Raw genomic sequence first — 16,606 nt, 5'->3', positions numbered from 1 at the left:
ATCTCCTGCACATTCACGTGCCTCTGTGTGGACTGTGGATGAGTTTGTTTGGCTTTGTAGCATCAGAGCAGCCGGGGCCTTGCAGATAGGGAAGTAATTGCAAGGTAGGAATCTTAAGATCCTTGTTTGTGCTCCATGGCATTACCCAGTATTTTGCAACCTGAAACCTGGGAACCCACGGGTGCATCCAGATGTGTGGTGGCGTGAGAAAGTGAAATTAAGCAGTGAATGCAGGAAAACTGCAGCCACAAATTTCCATTGGCCTCTGTGGATAAATGCTAATGAAATCCTCCCACCTACTTCTCTCAGGTGTTCCTTTCTGTAGCGTCCTAAGGTCTGCAGAACGAAAAAGTGACTTGAGCTCCACAACCCCACAGGAAAATAGCTGTGTGCTAGGTAAGACAGCAGGTTCCACAAATAGTTGTGACCCAGCAGGTTTCATATCTGGGTCCAAAAGCTGTGACTCAGCCTAGCACTTAAGTTCATGCTAATGTGAGGCAGGAGAGTAGTCCCACTGGAAACAGCAGCTGAGGTGTGTGATACCAGCAGCAGTACTCAGGAGTGACTACCTGCGTCAGTTTTGCTGCTGGAGACAAAACACAGCCTTGAAGTGACACAGACATGTGTGGTTCACCCTGTGAGCACAACATCCACGCACCAGGCTCTGCTGTGGGATGTACAACGCCTTGCTTGCTGATGGGTCTGTGCTTTAAATGTACCAAATCTGGTCATCCTTTGGGATAACCTTTCACAGCCTGTGGTAGTGATGCTCGTGTGTATCTTTAGCCTGATGCAGCCTTTTGCCATGGTGCAAACTAAGTCTGATGGGAAGAATGAAATGAGATACTGCAATATGCAGCATCCCCCCGACAGCCACCATCTGGAACAGAGCAAATAATGGTCTTAAAGCAGGGTTGTGTGGCAAACAAAGCATCTCCACAAGTCTCTTGTATTTTCTTCCTGCTATTTATTTATCTTTTGTGTGTATATATGTATTTCTTTCTTCTGCATCTACAGCTCGTTCCTTGTCTTGCAAAAATCCCAGCCTGCTGCACCAGCGACTGGCACAGGGTAGTCATGGGTGGCAGCAGCTTTCTGTTGCCTTTAGTACATATGACAAGAGAAAAGCTGGAGGCAAGAGCCTGCTACCTGGCAGAGGAGCCTCCTGAGCTAAAGGATGAACACAGGTCCAGCTCTCAAGGAGGCCATCCAAGAGTCCCTGTGACTCCCAGGTGCCTGATCCTGGCCGTGGCCGTTTGGGATTTACTGGTCCAGAGCTTGCAAAACAAATCTGTACCCAACAAAGGTCTGTCGACATCGAGGACCGAAAAACATCTTCAGCCCAGCTGGGGCAACACCGATCCGTTTGGTGTCAGCGCAGGGGCAGACACACAGATGAGTTAGGGAGCTGCAAGCCAGGGTGGGATTGCATGGATTCCCACACACATGGAGCATTTACGCAGCCTGCAGCCACGTGCCTCTGCTCGTTAACACAAACGGAATTAGGGTTATTAATTAATCAGACCTTCCGTGCGTTTTGATACACCTTTTGTTGACCGCCGCAGGATTACGGCCGAGAAGTTGTGTTTAAGACGCGGCGATGGAGGCTGTTACTGCTTCGCTGGGACCGGGCACGTCCCTCCGCCCTGGGATGGCGGTGCCGCAGCGGCGGGGCTATCCATGGGGCCTCTCGTCCCGCGGGATGGCGGCGGACACCGCGCTCCCCCTCTCCCGCCCCGGGGCCCCTCGCCAGGAGCCACAACCGCTCCCGCGACGACGGAACCACCGCCCCCCGCGCCGCCGGCCAGGCTCAGCCCCTTCCGCCCGCCGCGGCCGTCGCTCCTCCCCCGGGCGGCGGGGAGAGGCGGCGCCTCGGTTCCTCCCGCCGCTGCCGCCGCCGCCTGGGCCGCTTCCTGCGCCGCCCTGCGCCGGGGGGTAACGACGTGTCGCCGCGGAGGCGCCGGCGCCGCGCTAAGGCCGCGCCGCCCGCCCGGCGCCGCAGGTAGGCGGCGGGGAACCCCCCCGCTCGGCCCGGCCCGGCCCGGCCGCCCGCCGCTAGGCCGCCGGCGCAGGTGCCTCCCCCCGAGGCCGAGGGGCTCTCCCGGGGAGCGGCCGGGAAAGTTGAGTTTTCCCGGGTGTCCTTTGTCTTTGCGAGCAGGGCCCTGCGCGGGGCGTGCGGGGGGGAGGAGGGCGTGAGGGAAGAGGCGCCCACCTCCAGGCCGCCCGGTTCTCCCCTTTTTCTGCAAATTTACGTTCCGCATTTCCATGGTAACCCCTCCCGGTGGGAAACGGGCGGTGTCTGAAATCGGTGCTCCTCTGGCGGGGAGGTGTGGAGCGTGTGGAGGTGTCAGCATTCAGCCAGGCTCTCCTGGGCCGCCCTCGCTCATCTGGGCTCGCTTCTGCAGGTGAGCCACGTCCTGTCCCTGAGCTCCGACACCGGCTGGTTTTCCGTACGATGCGACACGGAGAGATATGACGACGGCCTCCCTGGGATGCCCCTGGCGTGTTCTCACTGAGGTACGGCTGGATCCACCCGTATTGGTCACCAGACACAGGTTTTATAAGCCGTTGGTGCTGGCACGGAGAAGTAAAGTTTGGAGCAAGTGTCTGGGGTTTTTCTCTGGAATGCCGGCACGTGACGGCCGTGTTAATGGCAACCAGGATGGACTGGGACATGGAGTGCTAAAGGGTTTGTTGGTTCCAAAAACCGTTTAGGATTGCGATGGTTCCTGGATTTATAGACAATCCTAAAATTGTGTGCATAGGGAAACGTAATTTCTTACCTCTCCTTACTGTAATTTTACAAACATAGTGTGTCCTGTTGAGAGAAATACCAGGTGTGTTTGTGAAATATCGACCTCCTGCACGCTTAACAAAAAACTATCTTTGACTGTCCAGTTTGGGCCTTGGTATTTTATTGATTCTCTTTTCTGATTTTTCTTACGTTCTCAAAGTACTTAGGATTTCTGCTACAGAACACCAGGTGATCCCAGATGTGTAAAGTACCTATTTTTTTAGTAAATCAGAATATTTATTTCCCTACAGATTTGCATGTATGGGGTTTTTTTTTGAGAGTTTTAAAGCGTAGGTGGTGTGTTGATGTTATTTTCTTACCTGTGCACTATCTGAGGGAGTCCTGATTGAGACGAAGTTCTGTGGACATCTGTGCAGCTGTGGCCCTGTGCCACCACAGCTGCTTTGCAGTCCTATGAAAAAATGCTCTTACTTAAAAACCAGACTGCAGTGCATTAGTTGTTGTAGTGGCTGCAGTAATTACTCCTTTAGCCTGAGAGCCAGTGTGACTCTTTCCCTAACTGTGGTACAGACACAAGCTGTAGTTGCCTTGAAATCCTCTGGGCATAGGATGGTGCTTCTGTTGGTAGGAAAACAACGCCTAAAATGAACTAATTGACAGGAGATCTACGGCTGTCTAAGCAAAAGCTGATGTGCATCGTGTGGACAGCCTCACTAGTGAGATCTGAAGGCCACATGCTAAGAAGCAGTTCTACCTCTCCCATCCCATTTGCCAGTTAGTAGGATCTGTCCTGGATGTCCCTGTGTCTTCAGTAACGTCTTTCTCTGTAGTAGGAGTCTGGTGTATGTGTGGAGGAATTTTGCCTTCCTGTTGACAGCACGAACATCATGGGAGGAGAAGGGGATGTATGTTTCCAAGGTTAAACAGGAATATTGTTTGCCTGAGAAGTGTCAGGAGTCAGCAGAGAGAGTGGAGAAAGCAGACCACAGACTTGCTCTTTGGCAGTTTGAGCGGGAAGAAGTTGAGAAATGGAATCATGTAGGTATTGTTTCTTCTTTTGAGGCAGCAGCTCTGTGTAGAAGCCACTTCTGCTTTCATTCTTCAGACTTTTGGGGAAATGAGGAGCTGCAAGTCTCTCAAGAAGAGTGAAGGGCCATGAATATCTTACCGTCCTTCCAGTTGGGAAGCACAGTTTTCTGTTGGTTTCTGTTTCTCCCCCTCCCTCCCCTCCTTTTTTTTTTTTTTTACGCTTTATTTCATTTATTCCTCATCTTATTTATGAATGTAGCATAAAGAGAGAAAGGATGAGCATGAATGGATGTTCTACATATGTATTTCTGGGGCCTCATATGTTTAAGTCCAAAGAAATATTTACCAGCACATCTAAGATTTGTCTTCCCCATTTTAACTTTTTGCACCCATTTCACCTAGGTGCTAGGTTTTAAAAAGGAGATCTGAGTGTTCTTTTTCAAAAGGTAAAGAATCCTTAATGTGTTCACCTCATAGTCAAAAATGGCAGATCCATTTACTGGTCAGATGTTCCAAAATACTTATCTTTGAATAGCGAAAAAGCTAGGATATTTCAACTCTTAATGTGGTTCTTAAAACAAAAAAAGGATCCGCTTGGGACACGGGGATGTGTGTGTTTCAGATAGGTTATTAGAGTTGGAGTAGCATGTCTGGTGCTTTGCAATATGGCTGAGAGTTCTGATCAGTTTTACATACTTACTGTAAGCAGCAGTGTAAGACCTTGCTTTTGTTTTTTGGCATTCTATGTGTAGCATAACCATACTGGTTTTTACATTGTTAGGAATATTCATTCTTGCAAACGAAAGCTCTTTGAGGAATGGAAAGGAAGTGCTGTGAATAGAGCTGATGTGTTCCGTTTGATCTTCTGTTGGGCAGGTATTAACGTCACAAAAACGATCAGCAAACATGAGTGGCACTCTCTGGTGCTCACCAAGGCAAAGTTTGGATGGTCTTGTTTGCTGAGTGCTTGCCCTACAGAGTGACTTATTGCCTCCCGCTAGTGGACTGGCATCCTATGTCAAGGCCACTCGATCAGGCTTGCAATGAGGAATGCCGTGCCTGCTTTTGGATAATCCCTGGTCTCAACTTTTTGCATGTTGTCAAAACTACTAAGTGTTTTTTGTTTGGCTCTTTCAGAGTTACTTGGGTTGTTCAGGGCTTTGGTAAGGCTTTGGAAACAACGCATGATTCTCATGGAAAATCACATTTTTAGAAAACTAGTTTCAGATTAACAAATTGAGCCTAGCCCCACTGAAGGTAGCGAGTGGAGAGCCTGTGCAGGGGAACTTGCTTTTGACACAAATTGCTGTGAGCTTCTTTCAAACTCCTTTCATCAAGTCAGGACCTCAGCGTTAATGATTTTTGCTCTTACTGATGCAGTTCTTGTGCCTTTCCTCAAAATGTCACTGCTCCGTGGTCTCTGCCTTTGACAGACTTCTAGCTGGAATGCCTGCCGGGCATTCTTGATCTTCGTTCAGCTGCGTGTACCTCTGTGGAGCTATATGAGATGCTCATATTTCACCATTTTCCAAGGGGATGATGCACACTGTAATGCTGATGCGTGAAAAAAAAGTACAAAGAGATTTCACACTCATCTTGTGTGAGAGTGCGGGCAGCTAACCACAAGGCCTTTTTTCTTCTGACATATATTTTTACTGCTTTGTTAATTGTTTCTGAATGATTCTGCCACCCCTGGCATGGAAGAACTTGACGCATAATGACCTGAGCAGCTGTAGGAAGGTCTGTTCCTCCAGCACAGAAGCTGCCTTCCGATTCCAAATTAGTGTTCGCCATTGGGAAGTTAGGTTTCCGGATGAGAGGAAGTGCATTTGGTGCATTAGCTTTATCACAGATGTTTCATTTAATTGTTTTATTCAGTACCTGAATAAAAGTGAAATATTACTTTTAGGATAGTTTGTCTGTAGGGAGATAAATTGCTTTCCAAGTTTTGGCAAGATGTTTACACTTGTGTATTAGTCTAAATAACTTGTGCACACGTACATTCAAATAACAATACCTTGTTCAGTGATAGGGCTTTTTGGGGTATTTTTTTTCAGAGGATCTTATTCTTGTATTTAAAGAAGTGAAGCTCAGCTAAAACTCTTTTTTCATTTATTGTTTTCTTTTAAATCTACTGTTCAGGTGACTTCAGCTGGGGAGGGCAAAAGAAACAGGTGCAAAATAAAATAATATGAAAATCAGATGCTGTTTTACCCTGGCCTTGTAGTTGACCCACAGTGCTTTGCAGTGGGGATGCAGCTGTTCTGTTTGTTGTTTTATAGTTAGAGTACTTTTTTCCCTTTCCTGTTTCCCCATTTGAGGAGAGCATTTTGATATGGTGTTATGAAAGAGATGATATAAGGGGAGGGTGGTGGCATTACTCTTTAAGCTATTCAAGTGCTCCTGCTTTTCCACTTCCCTATTATTATTTCCACTGTCCCTGTTATGCAGTTTGCTGAGAAAGTAGCACAGTCTGGCTCAGCTCAGCACCATCCAAGGAATTGCAGAATATGCTGGATTGTAAAAGCACATGTGGCTAAGCAGAGCTGATGAGAAATGCAGATAACTTATATATAGCTTCCTTGTTAGGTTGCTTTGGTCCCAGCAAGGCTAGTAAGGATGGTCATCACTCATGCTGACTTTGCAGAGAAGGTATACCCTCAGTGTGGGAACGTGAGGTTTGGGGTACTACTAAAAGGTGTGCAGAATGCACTGAAATACCTGTGTGTTCATGAATACAAATATAGGTATATTTGTTAGGCTTTCAGAAAGGCAGGGCTGACAGACTTATCTCTAAGTTTTATAAGGATGTTTGGTGTTGGAGTGCACACCAAATGTGGATGACTTGTCACAGGGACAAGTCACAGCTACCCTCTGACTCTAGCCTCATCATCTCGACAATCATCTGAAACCCCGGGGTGGAAATAGGTGTTCAGAAAGAGCTTGAGTTAGCAGAACAGCTTCCACAGCTTTAACCTCATTCTCTGAAACTGCTTAAACATTTCTGCTGAAAGCTAAACCACCTTGACTCCCCTGCTGAAAGGGGGATGTCTGTCTTGGGGCACAGGGGCAAGCATGGAAACTTCAGCCCGAGGAATTGGCTGGTTGAAAGAAGCTGAAAGCTTGTGTTAGTCCGGGCTGGTTCACGTCGTCTTACTAAGGCAGCGTGCACTTTGCTCATACCATGGTTTCCTTGTTACAGGGTTAAATCCTGTTGATTTAACAAAAAGAGCTGGATAATGACGAAGTGGGAAAGCTAAACTTTTGAGGACAGAGTAAATATATTAGACAAATAACAGGCATGTTATTGGTGTTGAGGTCCTGGAAGAAATCTCGTGTGCATTTTTTCTCTTTTAATTGTGTTTCAGATATCGCTTTTCTTAGTAAGTATCTCCAATATTTATCATTTCTTCTAGGAATGGTGAAATGTTTTGCTTTAGTGTGATTTGTGAGTGGTGTCAATTGTGAGTGGTGCATTTTCTATTCCGAAGGGTGTTGGGTAACCAGAACAGTGCTTTAAAATGTTTTGATTTCACTCTGTTGTTGCCAGACAAAGCCATGAAAAAGAGCAGGGGCTTTAGCATGCCATTTGTTTTGACAAAGAAACTTCTTGTTTCCTTACCTTTGGGATGCAGAGTGTACCTCTTGAGAAGTACCTAGTGGTGTCCAAGGGTGGCTCCTCATGGGCTATGTGGAATCCTTAAAAGAGAACTAGCTCCGTGTCCTGTGGTCAGATGGAAGTCTTGGTCCCTTTTCCGTGGGTGCTTAGTGTCTCTTCTCAGATGTCGCTATTTTTGAAGCCAAAATCAAGTTTGGAGAGCAGATTCTATGAGCTGTATGAAGGGCTGGAGCTAATAAGCTCCGTGTTCCTGGGTGCCCCTTGTAGTACCAGCTAACTTATCAAAACTACCATTTTAAGTTGAAGGTATTACTAGTAGGTTGTAGATATATTTGCATTTGGGAGGGAGAGCGCAGAGAAAGAAATATGGGTTTCTTTAGTGCATAAATTAAGACTTACTTCAGGCACCTCGCAGGGATTATGCTGGCTTCATAAATTCTAATTTGTGTTGTTAATACAAATTACAGCTTTACAAACTGGAGTGTGCACACATGAAGATTCCGAGTAAAAATGATTAGCTCATGTGAAGCTGCTACCTGAAGTAGGAAATAGAAAATTGGTTGATGATGCTAACGAAAAACTGCCAGAAAGTGAGGAAATATGAAATTAATATCCATGAATAGGTGAGATTTAGTTTGCATCTTCTATAATACCATGTTTATATAGAGATAGTACTGGATGTTTTGGTAGCGAAGACTTACCATCTGAAAAACAAAGAGTGTGGATAACACTCAGAATACAGAAAGGCAGTTTCTGAAGAACTCTGTGCAAGTGTTGGTGCTTACAAAAACAAGCACATGCTCAAGAGTTACAACCATCCTGTGCAATTACTTCTGAGTAATACGCTTTGTTGTTTGTTGTGCTGCTCTTCTAACTGCTGAAACCTTGCGTGTGAAACTCAGGAGTCAGAGAGTAGTCATCACAGAAATGACTTCTTAAAATTCATGTGATTAATACATTACTGACTGCACAGATCTTCTGTTTTGCTGACTGTACAGTATCCAAGCAAGAGGTTATTACATTTGTCATCCGTCGTTTTATTCCATGCTGTATGTCATACGACTGTGTCATAGAATCATAGAATGGTTAGGGTTGGAAGGGACATCAAAGATCAACTAGTTCCAACCCCCCTGCCATGGGCAGGGAAACCCTCCACTACACCAGGTTGCCCAAAGCCTCATCTAGCCCGGCCTTGAACATTTCCAGGGATGGGGCATCTACAACTTCTCTGGGCAATATGTTCCAGTGCCTCACTACCCTCAGACTGAAAAATTTCTTTCTTATATCCAATCTAAATCTCCCTTCTTTCAGTTGAAAGCCATTACCCCTTGTCCTGTCACTACATGCCCTTGTAAAAAGTCCCTCTCCAGCTTTCCTGTAGGTCCCCTTTAAATACTGGACCTGGTGAATCCAGATCACCCCGGAGCCTTCTCTTCTCCAGGCTGAACAGCCCCAACTCTCTCAGCCTGTCTTCGTAGCAGAGGTGCTCCAGCCCTCGGATCATCTTCATGGCCCTTCTCTGGACTCGTTCCAGTAGCTCCATGTCCTTCTTGTGTTGGACACTCCAGAGCTGAACGCAGCACTGCATGGGGGGTCTCAGGAGAGCAGAGTAGAGGGGCAGAATCATCTCCCTCGACCTGCTGGCCATGCTTCTTTTGATGCAGCCCAGGATACGGCCTTTTCCTCCGGGCTGCTCTTGATCCATTTTCTGTCCAGCTTGTGCTTGTGCTTGGGACTGCCCCGACCCACGGGCAGGACCTTGCACTTGTTCTTGTTGAACTTCATGAGGTTCGTACAGGCCCACCTCTCCAGCCTGTCAAGGTCCCTCTGGATGGCATCCCTTCCCTCCAGCGTGTCCACCACACCACGCAACTTGGTGTCATCTGCAAACTTGCTGAGGGTGCGCTCGTGCGTGTCATACCATAGCTCCTAAGCATATTGTCGAACAAGGATTTTTTTTTTAAATAGAAGAAGCTGTAAGATTGTTGAACACATGAAGATTAATATTTCATTTTCAGACTGTAAGAATATCGTAAATTCAAATCATAGAAGCTATTTTCATTGTTGCGATGATTGTTTTTTTTAATTTGTTTTTAATGTTTAACTTCAGTGATATTAAGTCGTCACAGTGACACTGTAATTTAATGCCATTTTTTAACTTAAGGAAAATAATACAATGTGTGCAAAATAGACTTAATATATTGAAGGCATGTTGCAAATACAGCCATAATCCTATAAGTGTTTCCGTTATTACTCTTCTATCCTCTTGTACCTTTGAAGTTTTTTTTATTGTGTTAGTTTAATATACATCGCTAGACAAAATGTGAGTAAATGATGATTACTGGAGAGAACAGAGTTAATCTAACCCCGTTTTAATTGTATATAATTTAAATATTGATGCCGTTAAGTTACACAGTTGCACATTCTCATCGCTGCACATATGTTTTTCTAAGTAGGAGGCTCAGGGGACTCAGCATTTCATAATTCATTCTGCACAGCTTGTGCAGTTAACCTCATTTATCTGCATTTCACTTGCATTTAAAGTTGAATGAGTTAAAATATTCTGCAGCAGTTTCGTTCTATGTTCACATTAAGTTTCATTTTTTTGTTATGTTTAAATCAGCAAATGTATATATTGTTGCATATTTTAAAATGCTGATTCGGAAGGCTTGTTCTAGATTCACTTGTCTATAGAATGCTTAGTAGTACAGCCCAAGGAATGGCTGTTCTTTTGGTGAATGAAACTGTTTTTCTGTTGTCTGCAAGGTCAGCATACACAGAAGGGCTCAGGTGTAGGGCAGGATTTTTGTCTTCATGTAGACTTGCCACATCTTCCTTTTTGTAATTTCAATTTAATTCGAGTAATTTTGTCCAGTTTTCTTTTTCTCTCTGAAGCTATACTTAACTTGGCTAATTTAAGGACTGCAGTTTGAGCAATGTCTGATTTTGGGCAGTACAGATGGGTTTATTCCTGTGCAAATGTGGCTGTTCATTGAGGTTAATTATCCATAAGGTCCTGACTTACGAGGCTGCTGGAATAGCTGTTAACTATGAATAATTTAGTACAGCATCATATTGCACACCACTTAAGAAGGCCTCTGCCTGTGAATCCTTACTTCTCGAAATCCACTCAATAGTATGAAGGTTACTGCTTGTATTGATATTTTATTTCTTTTTGTTCTATTTTAAGATTTGTCAGTGTACAAAGACAGTGTGTATATTTTATGGTGATAAATAATAAAAATACCTGTGCAAGAGTAGGCATAGTTTGTTTTTGAAAAGTAGAGGTATTGAACTAGTCTTCAGTGTTAAATTGTCTGTTAAATTTATTTTAAATTTTACACTGTCATAATGCAGTTAGCATTTTCTGCACTGAGATTTACGTAGTGGAGACAATTCACATCATAGAATGTACTTTTAGGCAATACCTCATTGTAGGGGAAGGAAAGAGATTTAACGAAAGACTTGCTAGCAAGAGCACAAGATTTCCCTGCTTTCTACAAATTGTCTTAGTTGCTCGTACATCTGGGCAGAGCAGCCTGTGTGTCATATTACAGAGGCTCTTTCAGGAGAAAAACTGCGGATATATAACTTTGAAGCAGTTCCAAGTGCAGATAAAGTTACTGTATGCCTTTAGGAGGCTTAGCACTGGATATGTTTTTTTTAAAGAACACTAAAACAGTAAGAATTCTGTCATTATCATTAAGTAGCTTTTTCACAAAAGCGCCTCAAAATACTAGGGAAGAGCTTCGTAAAGAAGTTGCTTTGGAAACATCAAGGGAAGAACATGAGGATATGAACATGTAACAGAAGTAGTAGTGAAAAAGTTTTGTTTGGGGCGTTTTGGGGAGAGAGACTGACGTTTTATGATATTTAAGGAAGGTCTGTCAGACGTCTGGGAAGGTTTTTTTTTCCCCTTTCTGACTACTTCCAGATTTCTGTTTAGTGTTCCCGTTCTCTATCTCGACTAGTAAGTTTTTCTACGATAAGAAAGAAGGGAATCCCCTCCTGAGAAAAACAGGAGACAGATTTTTCAGTCCTTTTGCAGCGTTTTTAGAAAGGATTCTGGTGGTCTATTTTCACGCCCTTTAAAAGTCACTTCTAAAAATGACAGTGGATGCACGTTATTCTCCTGCATAGCATCAGCAGTGGCACGTGATGGACAGAGGGCTGGTGAGAATGCACGTTCCTGTTCACGAGGATGCTCTGTTATAGCTGTATGTATCTTAACTCATCTTTAGAATTGTTTTGTAGGACACTTCCAGCCTCGTTTAGAAAGCAGAACTTTTTTTTTTCCCCCAAATGAGATTTGCTGTAAAATATGTGATGCTGTTAGAAGTTGACATGGTGACGTACAGTCATCCCTTGGTGCCTGCTTCAGCGATTGAAGATAAAACAGACCTTTTATCTTTTTCTGCTCCTTCACAGGGTAGTAAGTAATTTAGGTGTCCCTTAAGGGTTGGTAGTTAAATGTTAAGATCTTGCTAGATGTTTTTATTTCTCTTTAAAGGCGAGGATTCAGATCAGTCCCTTTGAACGGGCACTCTTTGAGCTGTACATTATGGGGATGTTTTAATAAACTCTCAAACCTGTAATAGTTTTGCAGTTTACTACTGGCTCAACTGATACTTTCATGGAAATACAGCTTTGTTTACAGGTGGGAAGGACTCAGTATGTTGTTCATCTGGTGTAAAATTTTTAAGGCTGTTTATTTTCAGAGATTAAAATTCAACTGAGAATTAGTGGGACTTTCCTTACTCCAGAGCTTTTTGATCTGTGTTTTAATTGTCTTCTCTCTGCAAATGCTTTTTATGTTGAAATAAGCTATAGTTTACCTTACTAGACAGCCATGAAAAGTCGAATTGCCATTTTTCCTGATTTGAGTGATAAAAGATGTCAGTGTTCTATGCATGGTGCGTACTCCTGCTTTTCTGGTACGCATCGTGCGCTCGTATTCGTCAGGTTCTGATACGTCTGGAGTCTGATGATCTCAATTGCTATAAATCATTAATGGTATCTTACATCTGTGGGTGGCTGTTGCTGGGTTTGTCTGAATCACGAACCTGGGTTGCACATCTCCTCCTTCGGAAAAAAGCAGGTCACCTCCTGTTGCTGGGGTCCAAACATTAAGGCACTGTGACCGAGGGAGGGCACAGAATATCTCACCCGCCCCCGTTACCTTTTTCGCTGCAGCACGTAGCACCCAGTGGTTAAACGTCCCTGCGCGTGGCATGCCTCTGCAGATGGAAAAGGTCATCTGCTCCCTGCAGCCACTGAAGATAGTAGGTAGGTGGGAGGGAAGAGAAGATGGAAGGCTATACATTTGTCTACCCAAGCTCCCTGATATCCGTGAGGAAGTTCCACTGCGAATGTGTGCACTATGGCTGCAATAGTTGTGGCAATAGAAAGGAAGAAGTGCCTGAAGGACTGATTTTTTTTTTTTTTTTTTTTTAATGTATGATTTTATTGGTGCTGTGTGCAAGAGCAAGCTATCCCCCAAACCTAGAGGTGTGGGAGGAAACAGACTATGAAGTTAATTCTGCCTTTTATTTTGGTGTTTAAAATAAACTTCCCACTGTTGCTTTTGAAATGTGTCAGTTAAAAAAATACTATGTGGCTGATGGCATGTCATTGTTTTGATACAATCTGTGAACGGACCTTTATTAAATCTGTGATATTTATTGTTTCTTGTTCAGCTTTTTTCAAGTGGTGATTTTATGCAATGGCATCAAGCCACAGTTCTTCACCAGTGCCTCAGTCAAACAGCAGTGATGCTTTCTTTAAAAAAGAAATGGATGCCACGAAATGCTTTCGACCTGTGCGGTCGCTGCCTGATGTGTGTCCCAAGGAACCTACAGGTAATGTCGTTGTGAAAGGAGAGTGAAAATGCAGTTAAATTTGCTAATTCGTTTACAGTTCATCCAAATTTTTTCGTGTGCTGGGTGTAGTGAGTCTTGTTTCAAAGTGTGCTGTAATTCTGCTTTATACCACCCAGTGTCCCTTTGGAGCAATGGGAGAGCCTTCCTGTTTGCAGCTTGGTTTTAGATGGGATCTTACTTGTGTGATTCCATGTTACAGCTATGATCCATACTACGTGCAAGAGAAGTGTGAATGCACCACTGTGTTCAAAACTCGTGTTGGTTAATCTCACAGAAGAAATGCAAATTGAAGTGTTGCAGAAGGAGAATATCATGCGTCTTTTTGCATAGATAATTCTGATCCACTGTGTAACTGTGGAAACATGGTTTGCTCAAGAACCACATTTTAGCAAAAATGCAATTTTCAGTTTCTCACCTTAACCAACTGTCTTGTCTTTTGTGCTGCAGGCGATCCCAGTAATTTATGTGACAGCCCATCTCTAGTTGTGGATCAGCACAGATGGACTATTTATCATTCCAAAGTCAATCTCCCAGCAGCACTAAACGATCCTAGGTTAGCAAAAAGGGAATCTGATTTCTTTACAAAAACATGGGGAGTGGACTTTGTGGACACTGAAGTCACGCCTTCATTCTACCTCCCACAGATCACCAAGGAACATTTTGCATTATACCAACAGGAAATCACGCCGGTAAGAACCCCAGATTAGATGCACGTAGTACTGGGGGCCAGAAAGAGATTTGAGATCCTTCTTCTAATTGAAGATTGTCCTTGTTAGTAGTTCCTCATACAGTTAGCTGATAATTAATTTGTTCTTCAGTGCTTGTCGGCTTTTCACTAGGCATTTCTTGTTTTATAACCTCAGTGTTCGTAGTATGGAAAATGCTGTCTAAATTCTCTCTAGGCAATTTCACTTTTTTTTTTTTCCATTTGTTTTTCTGAATACTGAACTCTGCACCAGGGCTTACAGTTCATATCTATTCTGACTAGTTCTTAATCTTTTTTCTGTAAGGATTGTTTGATGATTGACTCAGCAGTACAACATAGCATTTTCGGACCTTCGGATCAAATACAAAACATGACTATGTGCTGTAAAGATTGGAGAGATTTTTAAATGTCTCTAATTTAAACATTTATACATTCAATTCTTAAACTATAAATAGGGCTATTATCGCAATGATTTCTTTTGTAACAGGAAAGTTTAAGCTACATAAGGACACCAGGACCAGTAGGAGACTTCTACAAACTCTTAAAATACAGATGTCAGGAAATATGTAGTAGTATTTTTATTTTTTCTTAACTGGAAGAACATGTAGAAGTCTCCCACTGTTTTCTGCTTCCTTGGTTTGTAACTCTCATTTTTTTTGCTGGTACAGAATTTACTTGTGTAAATCATACTTAAAGTGTGTAAAAAGGAATTGTTTGTAGCTGAACCATTGCCATTAGTTCACACATTCAACATTTAAAATATTTTAAGAGTTCATCTGTTAGCATGTAATGCAGTGATTGCAAAATGAAAGAAGGTTTGGGGAAGAGGGAACTGACCCGTTATGTAGCTTCTAGCAGAGATCTGCCTGACATCAGTGGTCTTTAGAAACCTAATTTCTTACCACTACCGTCTCTGGTGGTATTTACACCTGTAGATAAAATTTGAAGCTCAGCATGATGAAACAAGACATGTGGTGTCAGCAGGGTGCTTGTTAATAAGATGTGGAAGCAATATTTACTGTGTTTTGATTTAATTTAGCAAAGAAAAAGCATTCGCTGTACCTTAGTGTGATTTCTGGATTAGACAGCAAATAAATGGTTGGATATGTAATTACAATTGCTCTATCTTATTATGTAGAGAGGTTATTACTTCTCTTCAATAACTTTTGTGTTCGTTTTCTTTTGAGATGTAAAGAAATTGACAGAACAACATGTTGACCAAAAATTTCAACCTATGGTACCTTTCACCTGAACAAACATCATCTGAGTTTTTAAGAGGCGAAAAAAGTGTTGTTGTGAACTTGTCAGGATTATTTGGTGTAACGCAGTATGTGTCACTGAAAATGTTCTGAGTGTTCTGTTTCAAAGAAAAAAAAATCTTTTTAAAGTCTCAGAGTAATTCTTTAATATTAATTTTCTCTTTAACAGAGAGAGAAGGTTCATGAAAGATGCAAGAATATTTGTACTCCTAAAGATACCTTTGACAGGACTCTCTTACATACCTACGGTACAGTCAAAGCCTTCCTTTAGTTGTTAAAAAGTAATTTCTTTAATGAATGCTATAACATACTGATCATCTCCTTTACTTGTTGAAGGGCTTCATTTGTGAAAAAAGCTGCTGGTGAATGATAATTGAAAACCCAGACGTGGTTGACTAGAAGAATTCATGACCACTGCTGATATCTTATAGGTCAAAATGCTTGTGATACCTGCTCTTAAGCTTTTCCGTGGCATCTTTGCATTCATGGCAGGTCATTATGTCCCTGGCAGTGTTTTCTTCAACTTCCTTTTATTTAAGATCCGTTGAAACTGTCGCATGAAATTTCTAGCAGCTGTTGACCTCTGCGTTGAAGAATGGCAGCTCTGGGCCATTTCTGTCCCTCTGCCATGAGGATCATGGAATGGCTGAGGTGGGAAGTGATGTTTCAAGATGATCTAGTCCAGCCCACCTGCTCAAGCAGTCACCTACAGGAGGACAATGTCTGGCTGAGTGTTGATTTTGTCCACGGGTGGAGATTACACAACCTGTCTGGGCAGCCTGTTTCAGTGTTTGACCACCCTCACAGTGAAAGTGTTTCCTTACATTCAGATGGAGTTTTTCGTGTATCACTTTTAATGCCCATCGCCTCTTGTCCTGTCAGTGGGCACCACTGAGAAAAGCCTGCTCTGTCTTTACACCCTCTTATCAGATGTTTAAAAACATGGGTAAGATTCCCCCTGTGCTTTTCTAGGCTAAACAGTCTCAGCTCTCTCAGCCTCTCCTCCTATGAGGAGGAGACCTCTCCTCTGGTCTCTTATTCATATTTGTGTCCCTTTACTGGGCTCAGTCCAGTATGCGTAGGTCTGTCTTGTACAGGGAAGCTCAGAACTGGGCATGCTGCTCCAGATGTCTCACCAGTGCTGAGTGGAGAGGGAGGATCACCTTCCCTCAACCTGCTGGCAATTCTCTGCCTAATGCGACCCAGCATGCTTTGCTGCAAGAGTGCAGTGCTGGCTTCTGGTCAGTTTGTTCTCTACCAGGACCCCAGGTCCCTCTCTGCAGGGATGCTTTCCAGCCACCAGACCTCTAGTGTGTACTGGTGCTTGGGGTTATCACTCTCCAGGTGCAGGACTTTACC

The 16,606-nt window shown here is 43.5% G+C and overlaps 1 protein-coding gene across 3 annotated transcripts in view; it reads left to right on the top strand.

Moving 5' to 3' along the window:
* The first annotated feature begins 2,423 nt into the window (after positions 1-2,423).
* VPS54 (VPS54 subunit of GARP complex) overlaps positions 2,424-16,606 on the top strand; it is a 51,996-nt gene continuing 37,813 nt past the window's right edge. For all 3 annotated transcript variants that reach the window (XM_086631853.1, XM_086631852.1, XM_086631856.1), the window contains exons 1-4: positions 2,424-2,517; positions 13,100-13,261; positions 13,730-13,971; positions 15,417-15,495. In XM_086631853.1, the coding sequence (XP_086487979.1) occupies positions 13,126-13,261; positions 13,730-13,971; positions 15,417-15,495 (457 nt within the window). In that variant the 5' untranslated portion in view covers positions 2,424-2,517; positions 13,100-13,125. The remainder of the gene's footprint in view (positions 2,518-13,099; positions 13,262-13,729; positions 13,972-15,416; positions 15,496-16,606) is intronic.

Source organism: Tauraco erythrolophus, chromosome 2 (assembly GCF_009769465.1).
Source record: "Tauraco erythrolophus isolate bTauEry1 chromosome 2, bTauEry1.pri, whole genome shotgun sequence".
In the NCBI taxonomy this organism is placed as follows: domain Eukaryota; kingdom Metazoa; phylum Chordata; class Aves; order Musophagiformes; family Musophagidae; genus Tauraco; species Tauraco erythrolophus.
This window is presented reverse-complemented; position numbering and strand designations above follow the sequence as displayed.